Here is a 23,717-nt window from a genome sequence, read left to right as displayed (position 1 = left end):
TGCAAGGTTAACCTCTTAGGTTCCACAGTGAGTAAAACAAGCATGCTTTACTGCATATAAAGAACTGATTTTACCGTTGTGGGTTTAGTAACACATTAAAACACCAAAGAGCTGATTACAGGACAGAAGGCACCTATAAGGTCTACATATAGCACCTGTTCCCCAGCACTGGCTTAAACCATCCTTCTCTTTCCACAGAATGACCTGGATATTGAGAAGGGCCTAGAGATGAGGAAGTGGGTGCTCTCAGCAATCTTGGCAAGTGAAGAGACCTACCTTAGCCACCTTGAGGCTCTGCTTCTGGTAAGTCAACAGATGCCTATATGTTTATATGTACAATAGTGTCCACAGGATCTAAAGCCGACTAATGTTGTCTTTCCTTCTGCAGCCAATGAAACCCCTTAAAGCTGCAGCAACCACCTCCCAGCCAGTTCTGACCATCCAGCAGATTGAAACCATTTTCTTCAAAGTCCCAGAGTTGTATGAAATCCATAAAGAGTTTTATGATGCGTTGTTTCCACGGGTGCAGAAATGGAGCCACCAGCAGAGGGTTGGGGACCTTTTCCAAAAACTGGTGAGTGTGTATCCTAGAAACTAAATATAGAATGTCATCTGTGTGTAGTTTAATGAAAATATTAGAATTATGGTTTCAGAAGACCGTGATTTATAAATTCTTAATTATCAAAAGCATCCCTTTAACTTGAGCGAGGCTTCTAGAACAACGTTTGGAATTTGTTTTGTCTGTTTTATATGACCATGTGTCCATAAATGAATGTGCTTCAGGCATTGCGGAGACAGTCATTTTGAAACATTAACAAAACTGTTATCATGGCATTTGGCCAGAAAAAGACCTTTGACTATGAAACTTCTGTGACAGATTGAGTGTTTTTAAATGAGTAAAAAAGGTAAAATGTGGGTGGTATTGATGCTATATAGCAGTTTTTTTTTTGCTATTAAAAACCATACAATTAATACAGAGCCAAACGTACTGTCTGGCTTCATAAGGATAGTGATAGCATTCAGCAAACAAATATAAAATACATTTCACAAGCTCATATGAGATATTTGCAATAGTATGGTGAATTATTATCTACAGTCTAAGAATGGCCCAGGTCTCTGTACCAGGACTGCATTTAAAGTATATATATATAAAGTTTAATCAATGCATAATCCCACAGGCAACTCAACAATATATACCCCCCTTCAGATTTTATACTCCCCTGCTCCTGATCCAGCAAGATATTACTGTCTAGATGGCAGAGCCAGCTGGGCCTATGCTCTCTGTACTCTCCATTTACTCCTATGGGGAGTTGGCTCTTCTGTTGACAGCTGAAACTCCATAAGAAAGAATAGGAGTGCAGAGTGCATATGCGTGCCTTGCCTGGAACACTGCTGGATTGGGGGCAGGTGAGTATAAAGCCTGCTATACATGGATCAAAATTCGGCCATTCAGCAGGGACCAGCCGCGAATCAATCCATCTATGGGCAGGCTGATTATACCCAAGTTGATCCATTATTTTTATTAATAATAATTAGTGCTGTGCGTTGAACGCGATATTAACGGCGTTAACGCAAACCCATGTTAACGCCGTAAATTTTTTTATCGCGCGATTAACGCTCGGGGTGGACGTGCAGAGTGTGCAGCGGCGCGGCTTACCTTCTCGCTGGATTCACAGGCAAGTTACTCACCTTGTCCCTGGATCCAGCGATGCCACCCCGCTGTGTGATCGAGCGGGTCCTCCTCGCTTGGCGGGTCCTCCTCGCTCGATTCACAGTGTCTGTGTGCCGCCGATCTCCGTTCCCTGCGACGTTACGACGCACGGGAGCGGAGAACGGCGCCAAATTCAAAAAAGTAAACAAACACAATACACACAGTATACTGTAATCTTATAGATTACAGTACTGTATGTAAAAAATACACACCCCCCCTTGTCCCCAGTGGTCTGCCCAGTGTCCTACATGTACTTTTATAAAAATAAAAACTATTCTTTCTGCCTGAAAACTGTAGATTGTCCAAAAGTGTCCCTTTATGTCAAAAATGGTTTTAGATCAGCTAGAAAACAGCGATCAAAATTTATGACGAATTAATCGTGAGTTAACTATGACATTAATGCGATTAATCGCGATTAAAAATTGTAATCGTTTGACAGCACTAATAATAATATACATGATTTATATAGTGGCACCAGGTTATGCAGCGCTTTACAATGTAGAGGGGGGGCAGCACAATTACAGTACAGTTCAATACCGGAGGGCCCTGTTCGTAGAGCTTACATTCTAAAGGGAGGGGGTGGTGGTACAAAAGGTAATGGCTGCAGAGAATGATTTGATGGGGGGGGGGGGGGCTCATTTTGATCCATCAATCAACCTGGGTACAACCAGCCTGTTGGATTTTTTACATGCGATTTACTGCTGATGGCTATAACCATTAGCAGTAATTACTGTGTTCTGCAGGCCTGGAAGGCTCCCCGCTTCCCCCGTCCCCACTGGCAGGACACAATAGCGCTGCAGGTGTGGTAGAAGGAAATAAAATAAAATCATCTATGGGCTTCTAAAGACTATGAGGAGGAGCTAGGGGCATCGAGGTGAAAGGGAAGTGGAGATAGGGCTGGGGATATAAGTGAATCTGCACTGAAGTTTAACCCAATCTGTCCAGTCTCAAAAGCCTGACTCCTATAATTTTGTTGTGGTGCCTTGTAATTTTATTATTGTATACTTGTATGGGTCAAAGGATCGTTTTATTGGGGGACAGCTAAGGCTTATAACAGCCCTGACAGATTTCTGCATTCACATTGCTCTTCTGGGGTTTGTTCTATCTCTGTTTTAGTCTAAATGTTAATTTTTCCTGATTTGTAATTCTTATGTGACTTTTTTTTAACTCTTCACTCTGCATTTTAAATGTATTCTTTCCTCTTTTAACCTTTCAGGCCAGTCAGCTGGGTGTCTATCGCGCCTTTGTTGACAACTACGAGGTTGCCATGGAAACAGCGGAGAAATGCTGCCAGGCTAATGCTCAGTTTGCCGAAATTTCAGAGGTGTGAAAATCTTTAATTTTGTTTCACGTACATTTCACACTTAAAGCGGAGTTCCAACCACAATTAGCATTTTTTAAATGTATGTCCTTTCATCCTGCGTTTTTATAATATAAATCTGGTCACTTACTATTTTACAATCCGCCGCCGATCCGCATAGATATTCAAAAAAGATAGTTTATAAAACTATATCTACACCGTTGTCATTTTGCTTGTGGGCATTGTGAAGCCTACAAGCACTTACTTCCTGGAAGTCTTGGATGGGGAGTGATAATTGGACAGCACACTGCATCCTGGGAAATGATGACACACATTTCCCAGGAGCATTAGAGGGAGATGATGTCAGAATCCTAGGTGGTTTCAAAGGCAGATTTCGTAGGACCGCATAGCAACAGGCATTTCCAGGTGAGTAAAAAAAAAAAAAATTCTTGTTTTTTTTCTTCTTTTTTAGTCATAAGCTACAGTTTAAAGCAAAATAGTTTTTTTTGATGGAACCTCCACTTTAAAGGGGTTGTAAAGGTTCATCTTTTATTTTCTAAATAGGTTCCTTTAAGCTAGTGCATTGTTGGTTCACTTACCTTTTCCCTCAATTTCCCTTCTAAATGTTTTTTTTCTTTGTTTGAATTTCTCACTTCCTGTTTCTCCTCAGTAAGCTTTCCACCATCATCTGAGCGGTGGAAAGTCATTTAGAACAGCTTACTGAAGAACGCCTTACTGAGGAGGAACAGGAAGTGAGAAATTCAGACAAAGAAAACAAAGAAAAAAACATTTAGACGGGAAATCGAAGGAAAAGGTAAGTGAACCAACAATGCACTAGCTTAAAGGAACCTATTTAGAAAATAAAAAACAAACCTTTACAACCCCTTTAAATTATAACAATATGCAAGACACATCATAGGACATATCAAAGTTTATTTTGTAAATGCACAGTAACTCCTTTTGCGTAAATGAGGATTGACTCTACTAGGTCTTCGTCTTTATTATTTTGCATTCCAACTGGTATATATTCATTGTCAGGTGTCCCCCCCCCCCCCAATTGAATAATGCAGCAAGGCGGGGGGAGGCCGTGGTTACCACCCCTTTTGAAGCCTTGGGATGTTCAGACATTATAACATTTTGATTGATCTTGGAGTGCAGCCATCTCTTTCATTGTTGTTTCTTATGAAGCTCTGCTGAACTTATGGGGAGGGGAGGTTCCTAAAGTAGGGGGCAAAACCACGCTTAAATCAGCTAAACGGGTTTTGGGAATCTGCCTAAAGCACATAGCTGATCGATACCTCCACCTATCTCCCAATGTTCCACTCTGGTTTAACCCATGTCTGAATGAATTCTTTCAATTGGAGGATGGCTATAAATGGTCTAAGTTATCAAGTATCTTTACCAATCATACGATATGGAAAAGAAAGTGCAGCGCTCAAATACAATGAAATGCAAAAATGTGACAATAAAGTTAAAATCGCATGAACAAAGTGAAAAATATATATTGCACATGTAGTGGAGGTCGATACATCAAGCAATAAATAAATAATAAAGTCCAGAATAAGCGACGTGATAAGTGGATACCACAAAGTTCAAAAATTATGAAAAAATTGTTGGCTTCCAATGACAGAATAAGTGGATTGGAATTTGATTTCCAAATGCAGAAAGATATCCCACCACCAGTGTAGATGCAGGCTTACCAGAAAGGGTGGACTCTGCGAAAATAAAATTTCCAGAGTCAATCAGGCTTGGTATATGCTTGGAACGTTGGTGTGGAATCTCTTCAAGGAGGGGGTCTGCAAGTAGCTATGATGCAAAGTTCAGTAACCCGGAGACAGGCTGAAAGATCTCTCATTCATGAAGCACAGGAGATGGTCGTCCGTATTAAAGGTTACGTATAAATATAGAAAAGAGAAGAGGGGACGCCATAGTGTAACACCGTAAAAATCAATATAAAATTTATTTAAAGGTTGCACTTACATATTGGATAAGAATACAGCGCATATCGATAACCTTTTGACAACGTGTGTTTACACGAAACGCGTCAGGGGTGACTCCATCGTTGCCATCATTTTATTGATATGCGCTGTATTCTCAGGAGCATTGGGAGGAAGTGTTGGCATTGTATATGCCAAAGTCATTTCAGCCAGAGATAAGATGATACAATTAAGATATCAACATCAGATGTACTATACACCCCTTTGGTTATATAGAATGAGGAGAGAGAAACACCTACATGCCATAAATGTCTAGCAGAGGAGGGATCTTTTATTCATATGGTATGGGAGTGCAATTGGATTCGCCCAGTATGGTCACAGGTCACTCAGTTTATTGCAGATACCTTTGAGCTTCCCAATATCTGTAGTCCGCTGATGAGGCTTCTGGGCATTGAGGAAGAAGTTACGAGTAATAATATGAGAACCCTGTTAAGGTTTGTTGTTCTTTTATGTTCGCCAGCTGATTGCAATCAATTGTATTCAAAGAGAATACCTCACATTATCATCATGGAAGGCCCTAGTGAATGCCAATGTTACATTATACAAAGTGACCTATGAAGCCAGGGGGTGCCCTAAAAAATTTAATACAATTTGGGCCAAATGGGTATACTTGGGTGACAGTGACAGAAGAACCTTGGGATTTATTGTTTGTTTATTTAAATTTTTTTCATAGATGGCCTGTATTGAACAAACTATGTCCAACTTGGTTTAATAGATGCAGATAGTTTATAGCACGGTTCACAGCGGTTTAGAGATGTTCAGCCTCTTGTGGTGTTTCCTTCCTTTTTATTTTTATGTTTTTGTTTTTGGTTAACAAAAATGCTATGTGTACCTGTAGAACTATTGGTATACAGTATACGAACGAACGTGTTGTAACAGAATAGGGGTGGAAATGTTGCGGTTTATTATGCAACCTATGTTCGTCTTTATTTGTGTACATTTGGCAACTTTTATGCACTTATATGTATTCCTGGTGCACTATCGATCTATACTTAAAGGATCACTAAAGGAATTTTTTTCTTTTAGCTAAATAGCTTCCTTTACATTACTGCAGTACTGGTTTCATGCCCTCATTGTTCGGTTTTGCTTTGAAGTAGCTGTAATCTTGCTGTGATCTCCACACTTCCTGCTTGTCTGGCTCCTTATGAAAAAACTCATGGGAGCTTCTCACTGTGGTCTAAGCTGTGTGTCTAAAACTCCTCCTAACCAATCAGATTCATTTTAAAAACAAAACACTGCCCTGGATTTGTTTGTTTTTGTTCTGTGGGTCTCTTTACTTCACATAAACATGAAACCAGTTTAAAACCGAAAGTGAAACTAGAGGCACATTATATGATAGAATTCAATCTATTTTTAAGCATTTTTAAAATGAATCAGTTAACTTTTATGTCTCTATACCCTGTATACAGTCATTTCAGCAAAACATTTTTTTTCCTTTAGTGACCCTTTAAAGAGGATTTTCACTTGGTGAAAGAATGGAAGCCTCCTAGTCCACAGTATTATCCAGCAGGTGACATCCCTTTAGCTACAATGGCAATTCCTCCTGGTTTTACAGTGGACAGAGTTGGCTCCTTAACAGAGTTATTTTAACATAGTGGAAAGATGATTCAGACCCTGGAACAGAACTCCAGGGTAGGAACTGTGTAGTTAAAATGGGCAGTTGAGTAATATAATTTATAGCTGAAGATATTTACCAGAACTTGCTTGTTGGAAAAGGACACCGATTCATTCCCTACTTTATGCTACTTGCATGAATAAGATGTCTTTCCTCTCCTTGTAACCAAAAATAAGTAGGGTCAGAGCTAGGCCTAGATTCAAAGCATGTATTGCCAGGCTGAATTTATCCTAGTTGAATTTGGGTACAACCAGCCTGCCATATTTTACATGCCACCCTGCCAGGGAAACAAAATGACTCAGTGGGAGGGATTCATCTGCCAACACTGTCTGTGTCGATGGGAAAATCGAACCCATAGTTGCAGCAATTTTTTTTTTTTCTGTCTATGGTCGGCCTTAGGCAGGCCTTAACAGGGTTTGAGTTTCTGCACGATTCCCCCATCAGCACAGGTGTGCTGACAGGGGAATCGGCAATTGTCTTCTCCCGGGTGCGTGGGGGGCGTGTCTCCGCCAGGAAAAGACATTGATTTTTTGCGAGCGGCTATAACAGCCGCTTTTGCAATAATAGCAAGCAAATCCGGCAGGTTGGTTGTGCCCAATTTGATTGATGAACTTGGTATATTCAGCCTGCCCATTAATGATTCGACTAAGACTCCAGCAGCATTACAATTTAATTGACGTACTTAGAAAAATTATAGCCTAATTATTCATCCCTTTCAAATGTTGTGTTATTTTCAGAATCTGAGAGCTAGAAGCACACGAGAATCCAAGGATCAAGCAGCTAAAACCTCCCTGGAAAGTGAGTGATCGGGTTGTTTCAGTAAAGGAGAGGGCAGGGTTGGCATTGGTGGTGCACATTTAAAATGTATTTTAAAGGCTAGATTGCAAATAAATTGGCAAACTTATTGGATAGTGTTGGGTGTGACATCCTGTCTGTGCTGTAATGGTAAAATGTGTCACTGTGTCTGCTCTTTGTCACTAGCACTACTCTACAAGCCAGTGGATCGTGTTACGCGGAGTACTCTTGTTCTGCATGTAAGTGACATGTTTTAATAATAAAATGAGGTCTATATCACCTATCCTTGCATTGTCCGAATGGACTTTAATATTTTCATTCAGCCATGACATTTACTTTACAGTATAGTGGATATATGAGCAACAAAAAAAAAAAAAAAACTATAAAATGCAGCCTGTCATTAGCAATAAAACATCAGTTGGCATAGTTTATATTACTTGTTGATCATGCCATCATCTTTACATAGAAATAGGGTGATAACTCTGTTCTACATTGAAAATACAAAGCAGTTTTGGCACTTTATAGACAGGGTAGTCCTTCGATGCAGCTTTAAATGGATTTTAATGTGAACTATACACCTCAATATTGCAGCAATGTGGTGTTAACTCACCAGTTGATGACATCTTTGGCTGGTCTTCTGGGTTCCCAAACTTCAGCTGTTTTAATTGGCGGAACTGAGATGACGTCACTCCCACACATGCGCGGGAGTTCAATTATCTCGCCGGATGCCAAAATTGCACACTGAGCTGCGGGCTCACAGCTCAGTGTACAGTGCGGACAGGCAAGTAGGAAACGTTAATGAAGAAGAGACCAAAAGTGGAATTGATCAAAACTGGAGCAAATGCAATCAAGAGCAGTTATGCATGGTAAGCAATCAGCTCCTATCTTCAGATTGTTAAAGTGGTTGTTGAGCCACTATCTAATTTTTATATCATCCCCTCTGTCAGATAAAAAGCTGCATCCTAGTGCCTGTGCTTTATAAAAAAAAAAAAAATTCTACTTTTTTTTTTAACAGCATCTCACAGTGATAAGATGACTCCAGGCTCTCTGCTCTCCCTGTCTGGTATCTCCAGTGGGCGGGGCCGAGATTCCCCTACTGACAGCCAGGGAGGAGAGGAGCAGAGAGCCTGGAGTCATGTGATCGCTGGAAGACACTGGTATTTATTTTTTATAAAGCACAGGCACTACGACACAGTTATTAGTCTGACAGAGGGGATGATCTACAGATCATTTAGTTTTGAAAAAGTGGGGAGAGGAGCAGATTAGCTATAATGAGAGATGACAGGCGGGGAGGGGGAGGAGGGAGACAGGAGAGCTGTAGATAGCTGCAGATGATGGAGGCATGCATGCTGAAAATGGTGTCAGGGCTCAGCATCTCTGATATATCGTGGTCAGTGTACAGAGGGGAGGGTAGAAACTGGTAGGATCAGCCATGTATTTCAGGTGATAGAAAGGGGCCAAAATACACAGCACAAGCACTGTGCTGTATAACATGCTTTAAAGGAACATGGGGCCAAATTCTCAAAAACTCTGCGTAACTTAAATTTCAGCAGTTAAGTTACACTGACTTAAAATTTCTACCTAAGTGCCTGATCGTCAAAGCACTTAGGTAGAAATTACACGCTGTGTAACTTAAGTGCCGCCGTCGTAAGGCGGTCCTCCTCTCCTGGGGGCGTTTAAAATTTAAATGAGGCGCGCTCCCGCGCCGGCCGTACTGCGCATGCGTGTGACGTAATTTTCCCGACGTGCAGCGCGCGAACGTAATTAACGCCGGTCGGCTTTGAGAATTTCGACGGGACACTAAAGTTGCGACGGGTGAAAAAAAAAGACGCGCCGGGAAAACAAATAATTATAAAAAAAAATGACAGCGTCGCTCAGCATGCATTCCTGAGAGGGAGAACTCCATGCCAATTTTCAAAGAAAAAACCGGCATGGGTTCCCCCCCCCCAGGAGCATACCAGGCCCTTAGGTCTGGTATGGGTTGTAAGGAGACCCCCCCACGCCGAAAAATTGACGTAGGGGGTCCCCCTACAATCCATACCAGACCCGTATCCAAAGCACGCTACCCGGCCGGCCAGGAATGGGAGTGGGGACGAGCGAGCGCCCCCCCCCCCCTCCTGAGCCGTGCCAGGCCGCATGCCCTCAACATGGGGTACCTACCGGAGCATGATGGGACGGTGATGCCTATATAAATGGGATGCAAGGCGCGCTTCCATCATTACAGCGACAACAGGCGACGAGGCAACATCGGAAGAGGGGAGAAGAACAGAAGACCCTGACGTCACAGAAGACCGCGCTGGCTGCCTGTTTGAAATCGAGCTAACACACAAACATAGCAGGCAGCCAGCGCTGAAGAAGAAGGCACCGGAGAGCTGCAGAAGAACCGGGGTTCGCCGAGTCAAGAGCGGAAGAGGGGAGAAGATGGAAGAAGCCCCCCGGAGTCCGGAGAAGCCCCCCCCGGAGAGCGGAGAAGACCCCCGGAGAGCGGAGAAGACCCCCGGAGAGTGGAAGAAGAAGCCCCCCCTGGTAATTGAGCTAATAACGAAGACAGGGGGGTGCCTCCGGAGCAGAATAATAAAATATTTTAAAAAGCCTTGTGTTGTGTGTTTACTACATTTTACTTTTTGCCTACAGGTGAATGGATAGGGGTACGATGTACCCCATATCCATTCACTTAGGGTGGGGGGCCGGTATCTGGGGGCCCCCTTATTTGAGGGGACTCCCAGATTCCGATAAGCCTCCGCCCGCAGACCCCGACAACCAATGGCAAGGGTTGTCGGGAAGAGGTCCTGTCCTCATCGACATGGGGACAGGGTGCTCTGGGGTGGGGGGGCCCGCAGTGCGCCCCCCTGCCCCAGAGCACCCAACCCCCCCATGTTGAGGGCATGCGGCCTGGCACGGCTCAGGAGGGGGGGGGGGGCGCTCGCTCGTCCCCACTCCCATTCCTGGCCGGCCGGGTAGCGTGCTTTGGATACGGGTCTGGTATGGATTGTAGGGGGACCCCCTACGTCAATTTTTCGGCGTGGGGGGGTCTCCTTACAACCCATACCAGACCTAAGGGCCTGGTATGCTCCTGGGGGGGAACCCATGCCGGTTTTGAATTTAAAAATTGCCGTGGAGTTCTCCCTCAGGAATGCATAGCAAATGCCGTCGCTGGAATGGGCCTTTACAAGGTTTGGCTAACTTTCCACATTGTAAAACCAGCCCTAGTTTTGCGCCGGCAAATTCGGAACTTAGGCAGAAATCAAAGTGCTGAAATGCTTTGAAAATCTGCTTAAGTCCTCATTTGCATACGCAAAGCTGGATTTCAATGAGAAATGCCCCCAGTGGCGGATGCGGTACTGCATCCTAAAATCTGACCGTGTAAGTGTCTTACACATGTCAGATTTTCTGCCTAACTTTGGAAAAAGCCTTTTGAGAATCGTTTCCAAAGTTAGGCACAGAGATACGCAGGCTGAACAGCAGTTAAGTCTGCGTATCTCTTTTGAGAATTTGGCCCATGATCTTTATTCATTTTGGGTTGACAAACACTTTTAAGCTTTGAAAATAAAAGACTGAAGCTGATTGTTTGCCTCTCTTGCATTAATAACTGCTGTGTTTTTGCTACTGATATATCATACTATACCATGTATATTATTTTGCCCATAGATCCACTAACTCATGGACTGTTACTTTGTGGCATTGTGATTGGTATAATTTGCACATATTTTAATAGTTTTTTAATTGTTAAAAGTGTTTAAGTATGTTTGACTTTTTTTATTTATTTTTTAAATTGTACTGTATTGATATTTCCAGGACCTTTTAAAGCACACACCAACCAGCCATCCAGACTACCCACTGCTGCAAGATGCACTTCGCATTTCCCAGAACTTCCTTTCCAGCATCAATGAAGAGATCACTCCCAGGCGCCAGTCAATGACTGTGCGGAAAGGAGAGGTGGGTACAGGGATTCTGACAGGTGTTTTTTTTTTTCTTTTAATAAAGTGGTGTATGTATGTAAACTTGGCTTGATACCAGCCTCTTGCAGTCCCCATACAGTAGAGCTCAGGCTGGAGGAGAAAAAAGCAGCAAAAAAGAACAAGTCATTTGTGCTGCAATTTTCATGGGTTACTAAGAAGCTTCTGATAGTTTGGGCTGAAAATACACACTCATTGGCTGCTTTCTTTGGTAAACCTACCTGCTATTCCAAACGGCAAGTCACACAGCCTCAGTTTAATGCATAAAGCATGCACACAAGAGGTTCAGGTTATCAGAACAGATTACAAGAAAAACCGAAATGGAAGGCGCGCACACCTTGTGCATTACCAGAGATAATTTAATAATAAGAAATGTTTGTGTAAAAGTGGGTACTCACAAAATGCAACTGACAAAAGGCCATAAACACAGTGCATGGACATGCACAAAACACGGGGTACCACTAACGCGTTTCGGGGGCACACCCCCTTCCTCAGAGCTAGGCTGAGGAAGGGGGGGTGCTCCCCCCCGAAACCCCGTTGTCATGGACCTTGAGATATTAAAGTGTTTCTACTTGACATATGTTACACAGGAGAGGGACATTCAATGCAAGGCTTTTGAAATGCTAAGTGGAACCAGCTTGCGAAATACCTTTTATTGTGTTCTGCAGGTTAAGAGCGGGTGTCGGAGTCAGGCCGTCTAGCTGGAACCAGGTTATTGTGTACATTGATTACCCCCTGGGGCTTCTGTCTCAATACACAAGTCTTTCTATCCAAGCTATTGGACCAATCCCTGTTGACAATTTCAAGTCCTCATTTGCATGGTCAAGGGGGACCTGAGTGAAGACTGGATATACTTTACAATTGACCAATAGGAAAGCGGTTGTTGGGAGTGGGATGTTCCAAAATTCTGTATAAAAGTGTGCTGTGTACTTGAAATAAAGAGTCCTGTTGGAACTTACATACAGCCTGCCTGGTGTTTGTTCTTAATGGGTCCGAATGGCACATAGCTGTAATTCGGATCCCGGAACCTTGGATGACTGGACCATCAGACGTTGCAATCTGCAAGCTGACTCACTGGTAGCAGAGGAGTGTCGGGAGAGCAGGACCTGGGCGAGGAAGGATCTCGTCACATTGGTTGGCAGCGGTGGGATTTGCTCTCCAGTTACTGGGACAACTCCAAACCACCACCATGAATGACCAGCTATGCAGCCTGGAGGAGAACCATGCTAAAAGACTTGCTTGAGAGCCGTGGAGGGACCGGTGGGAAGAACAAGGCCACCCTGATCATTGCGCTAGCCGAGATGGATCAGAGGGATGGTGATGCAGGACCCCGGTCAGTTGAAGACTTGTTCCAGCAGCGAGTTCAACAGCGGTTGGCATTATATGGTGCGAACCCATCAGAGACCGCCATACAGAATACCATTAGAGACCTCCAGCGGCAGGATGAGAGAGAACGAGAGCGACAACAGAGAGAACGAGAGCGGCAACAGGAGCTGAGAATTGCAGAAATACGGCGATCGGTGACAACGCCTAAAGAAGCAGCACCAAATGAAAGAAGAGGAGAGGTACAGATATCAGTAACCATGGAAGAGGAATTCAGAAGGAGGTTGCGAGAGAAGCAGATACAGCGCAGAGGACCAGTATCAGAGGAGGTCCTGCTTGGATGGTCTGATTCGATCCGCTGCGAACTCTGGAAAGAAGCGCTAGCCCGCGAGCAGCGACACCAGGGAAAAGCTCTCCCCTCCATCCATGTAAGGTACTGGTCACAGTATGAAGTACGGATGCTGTTATTGGGGGAACAACCAAAGCAGGAGTGGACAGCAGAGTTAAGCAGGCTGATCCGGGAAGAGATGCGGTTGGACGAGAGCTACAGAGCCCTCCGGTGGTATGTAGTCCAAGAGTGCCCGTGGTCAGCGGATGACAGCCCCACGGAAGGCTTTGACTATGATGGCCTGGGATTGTTGTATTGGAGGATGTCCAGGGATCCCAACTTTGGGAGCGATCGGGAGTGGCGTTGGGAGGAAATAATGGAGCACAGAGAGCGAAGACTGAATGTCCCGGAAGTGCACTGGTTACAGGAAGATTTGGAATTCCTGGCCGCTCAAGAATGGGAACTGGAAATCACCTACAAACAGCTGCTAGACTCCGCTCAGCAGCAGGGTGAGGTTCCCTTTACCTGGGACTATGAGGAAATATCAGCTGACAGTGATGAAATCCTGGCTGATGAATCAGCAGTGGAAAATCGGGAGCTTGCCATTCCCAAAGCTGAAGTGCTGACCGCACGGCCGAGCTCTGCTAACCTCTGCTCAGTACCCATAGCATCTTCTGGGTTCCATGGACAGGAGATGGTGAACCTCTATCCCCAGACACCAGTTGTAGAGACAGGGGATTTGATAGACTTTTCTGCTGAGGAAGAACAACCTGGGGAGCCTCCAGCAGAAGAGCTGGTATCAGGGCCAAACTTCACTGTGCTCTGCCCAGCACCAAGGGCAGTATTTGTGGAGTTACAAGGAACTTCCCCAGCTGAAGCGCTGGTCACAGGACAGAGGGATCAAGACCTCTGCCCCACCCCCGTGGCAGTTCCGGAGGCTCAGGGTGAGAAGATGGCAATCACTCCCCAGCCACAGATTACAGAATGTATGGACTGTTCAGAGGATGTTATGGATTATGCACCCCCAGCAGAAGTGCTGGCAACAGGGCAGAATGCTAGCCATCTCTGCCCAGCACTGGGACCAACTGTGGAGTTCCAGGGAGCCGGGGCGGTTGGCCCCCCTCCCCAGCAACAAGCTGAGGTAGTAAAGCTGTTACTCCCAGCTGAATCACTGGCAGCAGGGCAGGATGCTACTGGCTGCTGCACACAACTACAGCTTGAGCGGATATCGGTGGATGGGACTGTGGTCCCCACTCACAGCAACCCAGCGGAAGAGCTGGCAACAGAGCAGAGTGCCCCGGGCCTCTGCTCTCAACTAACAGAAGAGGGGGTTCCTGTGGTAGTGGATGGGACTCCGATCTCCACAGACACAACCCCAGAAAATGGTGCGGCACTGAGACAGGAGGATGTCGGCTTTGCTTTGCAAGCACCGGGGGATTTTTACCTAGCATCAGTGGATGGGACTGCAGTCTCCACTGGTATACCCCAGGAATGGTGGCCAGTTGGCCCAGATTCCCAATGGCATGATGAACTGAGCCCAGCCACCCTGTCTTCTCTCCAGCGGCTGAAAGGACTCCAGGGAGAAGGGCCAGTCCAGGCCTCTCCCCAGCGGCAGGCGTGTTCTCTGAGAGAGGCAGAGATTGGCTGGGTGAGTAATGCTCTCTTTGGGACAAGGTATCTGGGGTACTGGGTGGGTACCGAAATTGGGGTCTCTCCCAGTGTTAGTCTCCTGCCAAAGGGGGAGATGTGTGACAGACCTAGCCGGGACAGGGGCTTTTGGAGAGGACTGAATGTGAGCCTCTTGCCGTCCGATTATGGGCCAGGACCTCAAAACAGGAAGGCAGATGGGTCATCCCAGCACAGTCCTGGAACTTTAAGACTACTTTTCCAACATCCTCGAGTTGACCCGTTTGGGTCCCACTGCGGCTGTTGGACTGGTTCCCAGGGGAAGTAATGTCATGGACCTTGAGATATTAAAGTGTTTCTACTTGACATATGTTACACAGGAGAGGGACATTCAATGCAAGGCTTTTGAAATGCTAAGTGGAACCAGCTTGCGAAATACCTTTTATTGTGTTCTGCAGGTTAAGAGCGGGTGTCGGAGTCAGGCCGTCTAGCTGGAACCAGGTTATTGTGTACATTGATTACCCCCTGGGGCTTCTGTCTCAATACACAAGTCTTTCTATCCAAGCTATTGGACCAATCCCTGTTGACAATTTCAAGTCCTCATTTGCATGGTCAAGGGGGACCTGAGTGAAGACTGGATATACTTTACAATTGACCAATAGGAAAGCGGTTGTTGGGAGTGGGATGTTCCAAAATTCTGTATAAAAGTGTGCTGTGTACTTGAAATAAAGAGTCCTGTTGGAACTTACATACAGCCTGCCTGGTGTTTGTTCTTAATGGGTCCGAATGGCACATAGCTGTAATTCGGATCCCGGAACCTTGGATGACTGGACCATCAGACGTTGCAATCTGCAAGCTGACTCACTGGTAGCAGAGGAGTGTCGGGAGAGCAGGACCTGGGCGAGGAAGGATCTCGTCACACCCGTGTTTTGTGCATGTCCATGCACTGTGTTTATGGCCTTTTGTCAGTTGCATTTTGTGAGTACCCACTTTTACACAAAAATGTCTTATTAAATTATCTCTGGTAATGCACAAGGTGTGCGCGCCTTCCATTTCTGTTTTTCTTGTAGTTCCTTTCGGATAACCCCATCTGAGGAAGTCAGCATCCACCTAGCTTTGGGATACTATATATATATATATATATATATATATATATATATATATATATATATATATATATATATATATATATATATATATATATATATATATATATATATATATATATATATATATTGTATGTGTGTGTGTGTGTGTGTGTGTGTGTATGTATGTATGTGTATATATATATATATATATATATATATATGTATATATAATATACACACACACACACCTTTCACACCACCATTTTATCTGATGTCTGTTACACCACACATTGGAAGACTTATTGGCGCTTGTGACTTTTTTTTTTTTGTAGTCTGAGAAATATGTAAATGGCTTTGCCTGTGAAATGATTGTTGATGCCTGAAATGGTGGTTGTAGCATGTCAGATTTTCCTGACTTCCTGGGAGTTTTACATACTAAAGTCTCAAAAGAATGGTGCAAAAAACACCCAGGGAGCCAGGGTTCACCTTTTTAATGAGAGAGGTCAAAAAAGGATGACCAGATTTGTTCACACTGACAGGAAATGGCCAACCACTCAAGCAGCCACTATTGACAAGAGTGGTGGGCAGAATGGCATGTCTGACTGTATTGCATGAAAAGCCGTAGAAAATGCCATTTTGTACTGTGACATACTGAAGCACAGCATGATTCCCACCCTTCGGAGACTGGGCTGCAGGGCAGTATTCCAACATAACGACCCCGAACACACCTCCAAGATGACCACTGCCTTGCTAAAGAAGCTGAGGGTAAAGGTGATGGACTGGCCAAGCATGTCTCAAGACCCTATTGAGCATCTATAGGGCATCCTCAAACGGAAGTTGGAGGAGTGCCAGGTATCAAACATCCACCAGCTCCGTGATGTCATCCTGGAGGGGTGGAAGAGGACTCCAGTGGCAACCTGAGAAGCTCTCGTGAACTCCATGCCCAAGAGGGTTAAGGCAGTGCAGGAAAATAATGGTAGCCACACAAAATATTTTTTAGTTCTTTGCCATGAGGTGCCATGTGTCTTCCAGTGACCAGTATGAGAGAATGAGAGCAATAACACTAAATTTAATACACCTGCTCCCCATTCACAGCTGAGACCTTATAACACTAACGAGTCACATGATACCAGGGAGGGAAAATGGCTAATTGGGCGCCATATGGACATTTACACTTGGGGGTGTACTCACTTTTGTTGCCAGCGGTTTAGACATTAATGGCTGTGTGTTGAGTTATTTTGAGGAGGCAACAAATTTACACTGTTATACAAGCTGTACACTCACTACTTTACATTGTAGCAAAGTATCAATTCTTTAGTGTTGTCACATGAAGATGTAATAAAATGTTTACAAAAATGTGAGGGGTGTACTCACTTTTGTGAGAAACTGTAGATATAGACGGTATATAGATTCACTATAATCCTGTACCATTGCATTGTTTTATTTTGCAGCATCGACAACTCTTGAAAGACAGTTTCATGGTTGAACTCGTTGAAGGTGCCCGAAAACTGCGCCATGTTTTCTTTTTTACAGACCTTCTCCTCTGCGCCAAATTGAAAAAACAAATTGGGGGGTAAGAGCACTCTTCGTTATAGTAGGTTTTCTACCGTTTTTATATGAGCTGTTTATAGAGCTAACATATATGCTTTTTTGCTGCAGGAAAAGCCAGCAGTATGACTGTAAGTGGTACATACCATTAGCAGACCTGACCTTCCAGCCTGTGGATGAGTCTGAAGCTGCTGCTAACATTCCTATGATACAAGATGATGAGCTAGAAGCCATGAAGGTGAAAATATCCAATCTGAAGAGTGATATTCAGAGAGAGAGGGTAAGCTGTGTGTGGTGTATAGACATACATTTAAAGTAATACTAAACACACAATGTTTATTTACATTACCCCTTCTCTTTTTATGTACATGGATGATGGCACTGTATATTTATTTAATAAAAAAATATTTTTTATCATAATCAATATATAGCTGCTATGTTACCCAGCCCATCTGCAAGGAAACCTCAGCAGGAGGAGCTTCTAGTCCTCTGTAAATCATCATACAAATATGTATTTGAACTCAAATCTTTATTTTTGTGCAAAAGCATGGTGTGTGTCATCTTAAAGGGAGGTTCTGCCATTGACAGCCTGTTCCAGGCCCCTACAGCCTGTGAAAAAAACATAGGTCCTTTAGCGCTACAAAACTGTGGGTCCTGTGGTGTTGCCTGGCAATCCAAGAATTTCTGTGATCCAGACCCAGTGCAGCTGTCCAAAACATTGGGGGAAAAAATGTATCATGAACAAAAGTAACTGATAGGCAACGCTGTATAGACTGGATCCAAAAGATGAAGTGGTCAGTTGGGACCATAAAAAACAATAATTTTATTGCATCAATAGCAGAGTAGTCATAGATGAACAATTAAAAAGCAAAATTGATTAAAGACCAACGATACCACTGGGCCTACATGCATAGAGGGATAACATCATCTGGTGGATCATGGAAGGGTGCCAGTAACCATGCTGTGAGGAATGGACACCTGGTCTGAAGGTGATGCACCCAATGGCTGGTGGCTGGAGGCAGAGATGCGGCCGTGACCAGGGGGTGGTAATGCTCCGGATTAGCAGAAGGAAATTGGGCCAAGCTGAGGGTCGGGGGTGTCTGCCAGACAGAGCCTTCCCGATGGTAAGAGGGAGCCAACAGGGATGCGGAACGGAGACCAGGGGAGCCAAGCTGGGCCGAAGGTGTCAGGTGTGCCTCGATGACGTCTGCGCTGAGCCAGACGTATGAAGAGGGAAAGGAAGCCCGTGAGTCAGCGTGGAACGCAGGCTAATCCATTGCTGTGTGTGGTGTATAGACATACATTTTAAATAATACTAAACACACATTGTTTAATTTAAATTATGCCTTCTCTTTATGTACATGGATGATGGCACTTCATTTATTTTAATATTTTTTCAAAATCAATATAGAGCTGTTATGTGATCCAGCTCTTTCCCAGCCCATCTGCAAGGAAACATCAGCAGGAGGAGCGTCTAGTCCTCTGTTGCTGGTCACAAGGTTAAAATAAAAGGTGTGGCCACATGTTAACACTTAAAATTCTTGACAAACCCTCTGCACGCTGCTATATGCCCTTTCTAGCTTTGCCAAACAAAAACACAGATTTTTAGTTCACATACATTGCAATACATGTTTAACCACTCAATACAGGGCTTTAAAACCCACCTCCATACCGGGCCTATTCTGGCACTTCTCTCCTACATGTACAAATCATCATTCTTTTGCTAGAAAATTACTCAGAACCCCCAAACATTTATATATGTTTTTTAGCAGACACCCTAGGGAATAAAATGGCGGTCATTGCAACTTTTTATCTTGCACGGTATTTGCACAATAATTTTTCGAACGCCTTTTTTTTTTTTTTGGAAAAAAAATAACAAAACAGTAAAGTTAGCCCAATGTTTTAATAAAATATAAAAGATGATGTTATGCCGAGTAAATAGATACCTAACATGTCATGCTTTAAAATTACGCACACTCATGGAATGGCGCCAAACTTCGTTACTTAAAAATCTCCATAGGCGACGCTTTAAAAATTTTACAGGTTACCAGTTTAGAGTTATAGAGGAGGTCTAGTGCTAGAATTGTTGCACACGCTCTAACGCACGCGGCGACACCTCACATGTGTGGTTTGAACAAAGTTTACATACGTGGGTGGGACTTGCGTGTGCTTTCGCTTATGAGCGCGAGCTACCGGGGACAGGGGCGTTTTAATTTTTTTTTTTTTTTTTACATTTTTTTTTTATCGCTTTTATTCCTATTACAAGGAATGTAAACATCCCTTGTAATAGGAATCGTGTGTGACAGGTCCTCTTTAAGGAGAGATGCGGGGTCAATAAGACCCCACATCTCTCCTCCAGGCTGGAAAGAATGAGATTGTGAAAAAAAATTCACAGATCTCATTCTTACTAGCCGCAATTGCGGTTTGTTTACTTACGGGTACCCGGGCGTTACGTCATCACATCGTGCCCGGGCCTCCGATGGTCATAGAGATGACTGGTCACCAGTTATCTCTATGCCTCCCATCCGGCGCAGGCGATCATCTCTCCAGGGCCCCGATGACACGGGAGAGCCCGGAGAAGCACCGGATGGCGGCGGGAGGGGGGGTGTCCCCTCCCGCCACCTATAAGAACGATCAAGCGGCGGAACCACCGATATGATCGTTCTTATGGTGTGCAGGATCGTCGCCGGAACAAAATTATATCTGAATGATGCCTCTAGGTGCGGGCATCATTCAGATATCACAGCACAAAGTACAGGCTGTCATATGACTTCCACCCAGGGTAAGAGATCTCCTTTTTGGACGTCATATGACGGCCTGCGGTTTTGAAGTGGTTAAGCTGGTCAACTGCGTAAAAGTAATCCTTCTGGCCAGTTCCTACTCTGTTCTGCAAATTGCAAATGCTCCAGTAGATATAGGACCAACACAGGGCAGATAGACAGAAGTTGCAATACAATGATCTAACTGCAGCCATACTCTTCCATTTTGTGGAAATGCAGTAAGGCCTGTTTCGCATGGGCTTCATATTGTATAAGAGCAGTGTGGCTAGAAAGTTTTGACAAAGCATTTGTAGAGCCTTTAGAAAGCTTTGTTGAAGCTTTTAAAGTACCATTGAGCTCCAGTTTGTACCATTCAGCTCCAGTTTGTAAATGTAGAACACAGATCACCACTTTTAAACAAGCTGCTAGTAAGCACTTCTTGAAGCTTGTTAAAAGTGGGAACTGGAGCCGAATGGTACTTTAAATGCTTCAACAAAGCTTGCTGAATGCTCTGCAAATGCCTTTGTCAAAGCTGGCTGTTTACACTGTTCTTATACAAGCTGAGGCCCATGTGAAACAGGCCTAAATGGCTGATGGAGTTCCAGTTCTGCTGTGGTGTTTGTTCCTGCACCACCCTACCTCAGTACAGGGTGGTAAGATGATTGAGGATTTCCACAGTAGACTTGGTTTGTAAAGGCTTGTTTATATCAGAATAGGAGACCATGCTGTCTGAATGTGTAGTGTAAAGTCCAAACCCCACAATTACCCAAAGTTTGCCCATTCACACTCTTTCCTACAACATACATATAGCCCCTTCTCCCATTAGCACCTGGCAACTCGCAAACTCCCCACACTGTCTGTCTGCAGACCACACCAATGCCCGCTTTTTGCCAAATGAAAGTAGTACAATCTTCTGAATTTAAAGAAAATTGGTGAAGATAGATGCAAATATGGGTGCTTCCATTGGTGATTTGTTTTAAGGTTGAAAACATGTAGGGCTGGCATTGATGTTTTGTCGTTTATAAAGTCCCTGAACTAAATTTGAGTATCGGGTGATGTGCATTTGCTTGTTTTGGGTCTATGATTCACAAATTTGCAGAAAAAGGAATTCGGAATGACCACACAGATTTTTAAAAACAAGTTAATAGTAAGAGAGAGTACGTTTCCTTTAAAAACAAAGGTAGAATGTTTGATACAGAAGTTGCTACTGCGAGTTTCAGTACTAGGTTGTGATTGCGTGAAAAGCCCAGTGCTGACCTACGCCGATTTGTCATTGAAAGTGTAACAACTCTGACCATTAGTAGCCCAGCATGTCTAAGCATTGCCTATAATTCTCGCACACAGTAATACAAACTGTGTTGACTAAAGGTGCCGTAGAATGCTAAACGAAAATTCAATTGTCATTAGAAAAATTAAATTTGCTTTTAGCATTTGATTTTTGGAATGAATGGACTTCACCAAACAAAAACCACATACACTGTTATAAATTTGTTCAAGAATTTGTTTTCCATCCTCCTCCTTAGAATTTACTCATCACTGTGGTTGAAGACGAGCAACAATTAGATTCACTAGAAATAAGGACAAGCTTTCTTAGAACATTCTTTTCCTAAGAAAAGTAGAATATCTACCACTATGGGCAGCTTAACTCTGGTTGCTAGGTTATTTGTTCTACTCATCTCTGAGCCCTGGAAACTAGTTGTATTTGGTACAGCCCTGGAGGACATTGTATTGCTAAAAATGTTAAGTACATAAATCTTCTTCTAGAAAGCAAACAAAGGAGGAAAAGGCATGGATCGTCTGCGCAAGAAGCTTTGTGAGCAAGAGTCAATGTTGTTGTTACTCTCACCAAGCATGGCATTCCGAGTGCACAATCGCAATGGCAAGGTGATTCTTTGTATCTTGTGTTTGGTCTACCCTATTATTTGTCTCTTCTCTTCTCTTAATATTACTCTTGCCTGTGTTTGCCTTACCTAACTGGTGACAATGTTTCTCTTAGGGTTACACGTTCCTAACCTGGTCAGACTATGAGCGGGCTGAATGGGGAGAAAACATCCGAGAGCAGCAGAAGAAATGTGAGTGTGTACCACAAGGGGAATACTGTACTTCATAGCCCAATAATTCAAATCGTTTGATTTTATTTATCATTCGTAGAAAGTTTTTCATCACAACAAATGACTCCCTTCTTTTTTTGCAGGCATTAAAAGTTTTTCTCTCTCTTCACTGGAAATACAAATGTTAACAAACTCCTGTGTTAAACTGCAGACTGTCCATAGGATTCCTTTGACCTTGAGTAAAGAAGGTAAGAGAGGAGCAGATAATAATCACTCATTGTATAGAATAGCTTATCTGAGAAATGTGATGCCAAACCGGCAGCATGTCGCACTTCTGTTGCATCTGTTTGGATCCTCCTTGGTTAAGAAGAAAATTAAATAACAGCGAGCTTAGTTGAAACAAAGTTTATCCCCTTAATTTTAACACACTAATGTTTGCAGAGTTGTGGTGTAGGAGCTTAAACTTGCTCCCACCCCCATTTGAAGCCCTATGCTAACTACCCTGTAAAGGAAAGATGTGTATACTTGCCTAATCTAAGGGCACTTCTGGTCTGGTCACATGTTTGGGTCCCAGCGCTGGCTTCAATGTAGAGGAGGGACAGCAGACAATGAATGCCCCTTAGTAAGTCTTTGGGTGACATCACCACCAAGGCTGTGCAGCCGTTGCCGCTGCTTCCTCCTTTCCTCTGAAGCCGGTCACTGGAGAATTCACGTCACTGGACCAGAGCACCTTTGATTAGGTAAGTAAACACATCTTTCCTTTACAGGGTAGTTACCATAGGGCTAAGATTACTGGTGGGAATTACTTGGTTAGGTTTTGCCCTGACTTCTACTTTAAGTAGTGGTGGGGTTCTGTGTGTATTGCTGACATGGTTTGTGGTATTTTCATTTCATTTCATTTTCTTGTCATTCATTGTTATTTTGGTACTGGTAAGGATCCCAGGTGATGGTGTTTTTACCATTTTGGGGAGTCGCAAACTGCTGCGAAGTCCAATAAATATAGCCGGTCACCCATCATTTTACTGGGAGACATTACTTATTATACGAGAGTGTTTTTAATATTCTATGCTGACATTTTTCTTGCATATTCTCTGTCTAGATGATGAATCTTCTGGCCTTTATGGTTTTCTAAATGTCATCGTGCACTCTGCCACTGGGTTCCAGCAAAGCTCAAGTAAGTGAGTCCATATGGTCCCTCTTACAGTTCACTTGCACAGTAAGTACAGCAGGTTTTTTAACTGGGCTTGTTTTTTTTTACATTATTGTATTTGACTCCAACAGATTTGTTCTGTACACTGGAAGTGGATTCTTTCGGATATTTTGTTAACAAGGCAAAAACACGAGTCTATCGCAACACAACTGATCCGAGCTGGAATGAGGTGGGGATGATTTTGTGTATCATAATTCTCCAATATTTTTAGTTGTTTTTGATTAGATTAGGAAGAAATATAATACCTATGGTTTTAAAATCTGATATTGTTTAGATAGGCAGATAAACCGCTTCTCATCCAGGATTTCCATTGAGTAGCATTGCAAGAGAATCTGGGAAAACCAGCATAAAATCTGCCAGTACGAACAAGTCCTTCAGCAGTCTTAAGTGTTTTGTAGGGGTTTAGAGGC

The 23,717-nt window shown here is 43.6% G+C and overlaps 1 protein-coding gene across 3 annotated transcripts in view; it reads left to right on the top strand.

The window, feature by feature from the left end:
- Window positions 1-23,717, top strand: part of BCR (BCR activator of RhoGEF and GTPase) — a 96,500-nt gene that overhangs the window by 45,461 nt on the left and 27,322 nt on the right. For all 3 annotated transcript variants that reach the window (XM_040349547.1, XM_040349554.1, XM_040349563.1), the window contains exons 3-15: window positions 199-303; window positions 389-574; window positions 2,928-3,035; window positions 7,361-7,421; window positions 7,605-7,657; window positions 11,214-11,354; window positions 17,191-17,312; window positions 17,399-17,567; window positions 21,811-21,930; window positions 22,043-22,118; window positions 22,241-22,345; window positions 23,197-23,271; window positions 23,379-23,476. In XM_040349547.1, the coding sequence (XP_040205481.1) occupies window positions 199-303; window positions 389-574; window positions 2,928-3,035; window positions 7,361-7,421; window positions 7,605-7,657; window positions 11,214-11,354; window positions 17,191-17,312; window positions 17,399-17,567; window positions 21,811-21,930; window positions 22,043-22,118; window positions 22,241-22,345; window positions 23,197-23,271; window positions 23,379-23,476 (1,419 nt within the window). The remainder of the gene's footprint in view (window positions 1-198; window positions 304-388; window positions 575-2,927; window positions 3,036-7,360; window positions 7,422-7,604; window positions 7,658-11,213; window positions 11,355-17,190; window positions 17,313-17,398; window positions 17,568-21,810; window positions 21,931-22,042; window positions 22,119-22,240; window positions 22,346-23,196; window positions 23,272-23,378; window positions 23,477-23,717) is intronic.

This window comes from Rana temporaria, chromosome 1 (genome assembly GCF_905171775.1).
Source record: "Rana temporaria chromosome 1, aRanTem1.1, whole genome shotgun sequence".
In the NCBI taxonomy this organism is placed as follows: Eukaryota; Metazoa; Chordata; class Amphibia; order Anura; family Ranidae; genus Rana; species Rana temporaria.
Note: the sequence above shows the minus strand (reverse complement) of the source record. Positions and strands in the feature narration are given on the sequence as shown.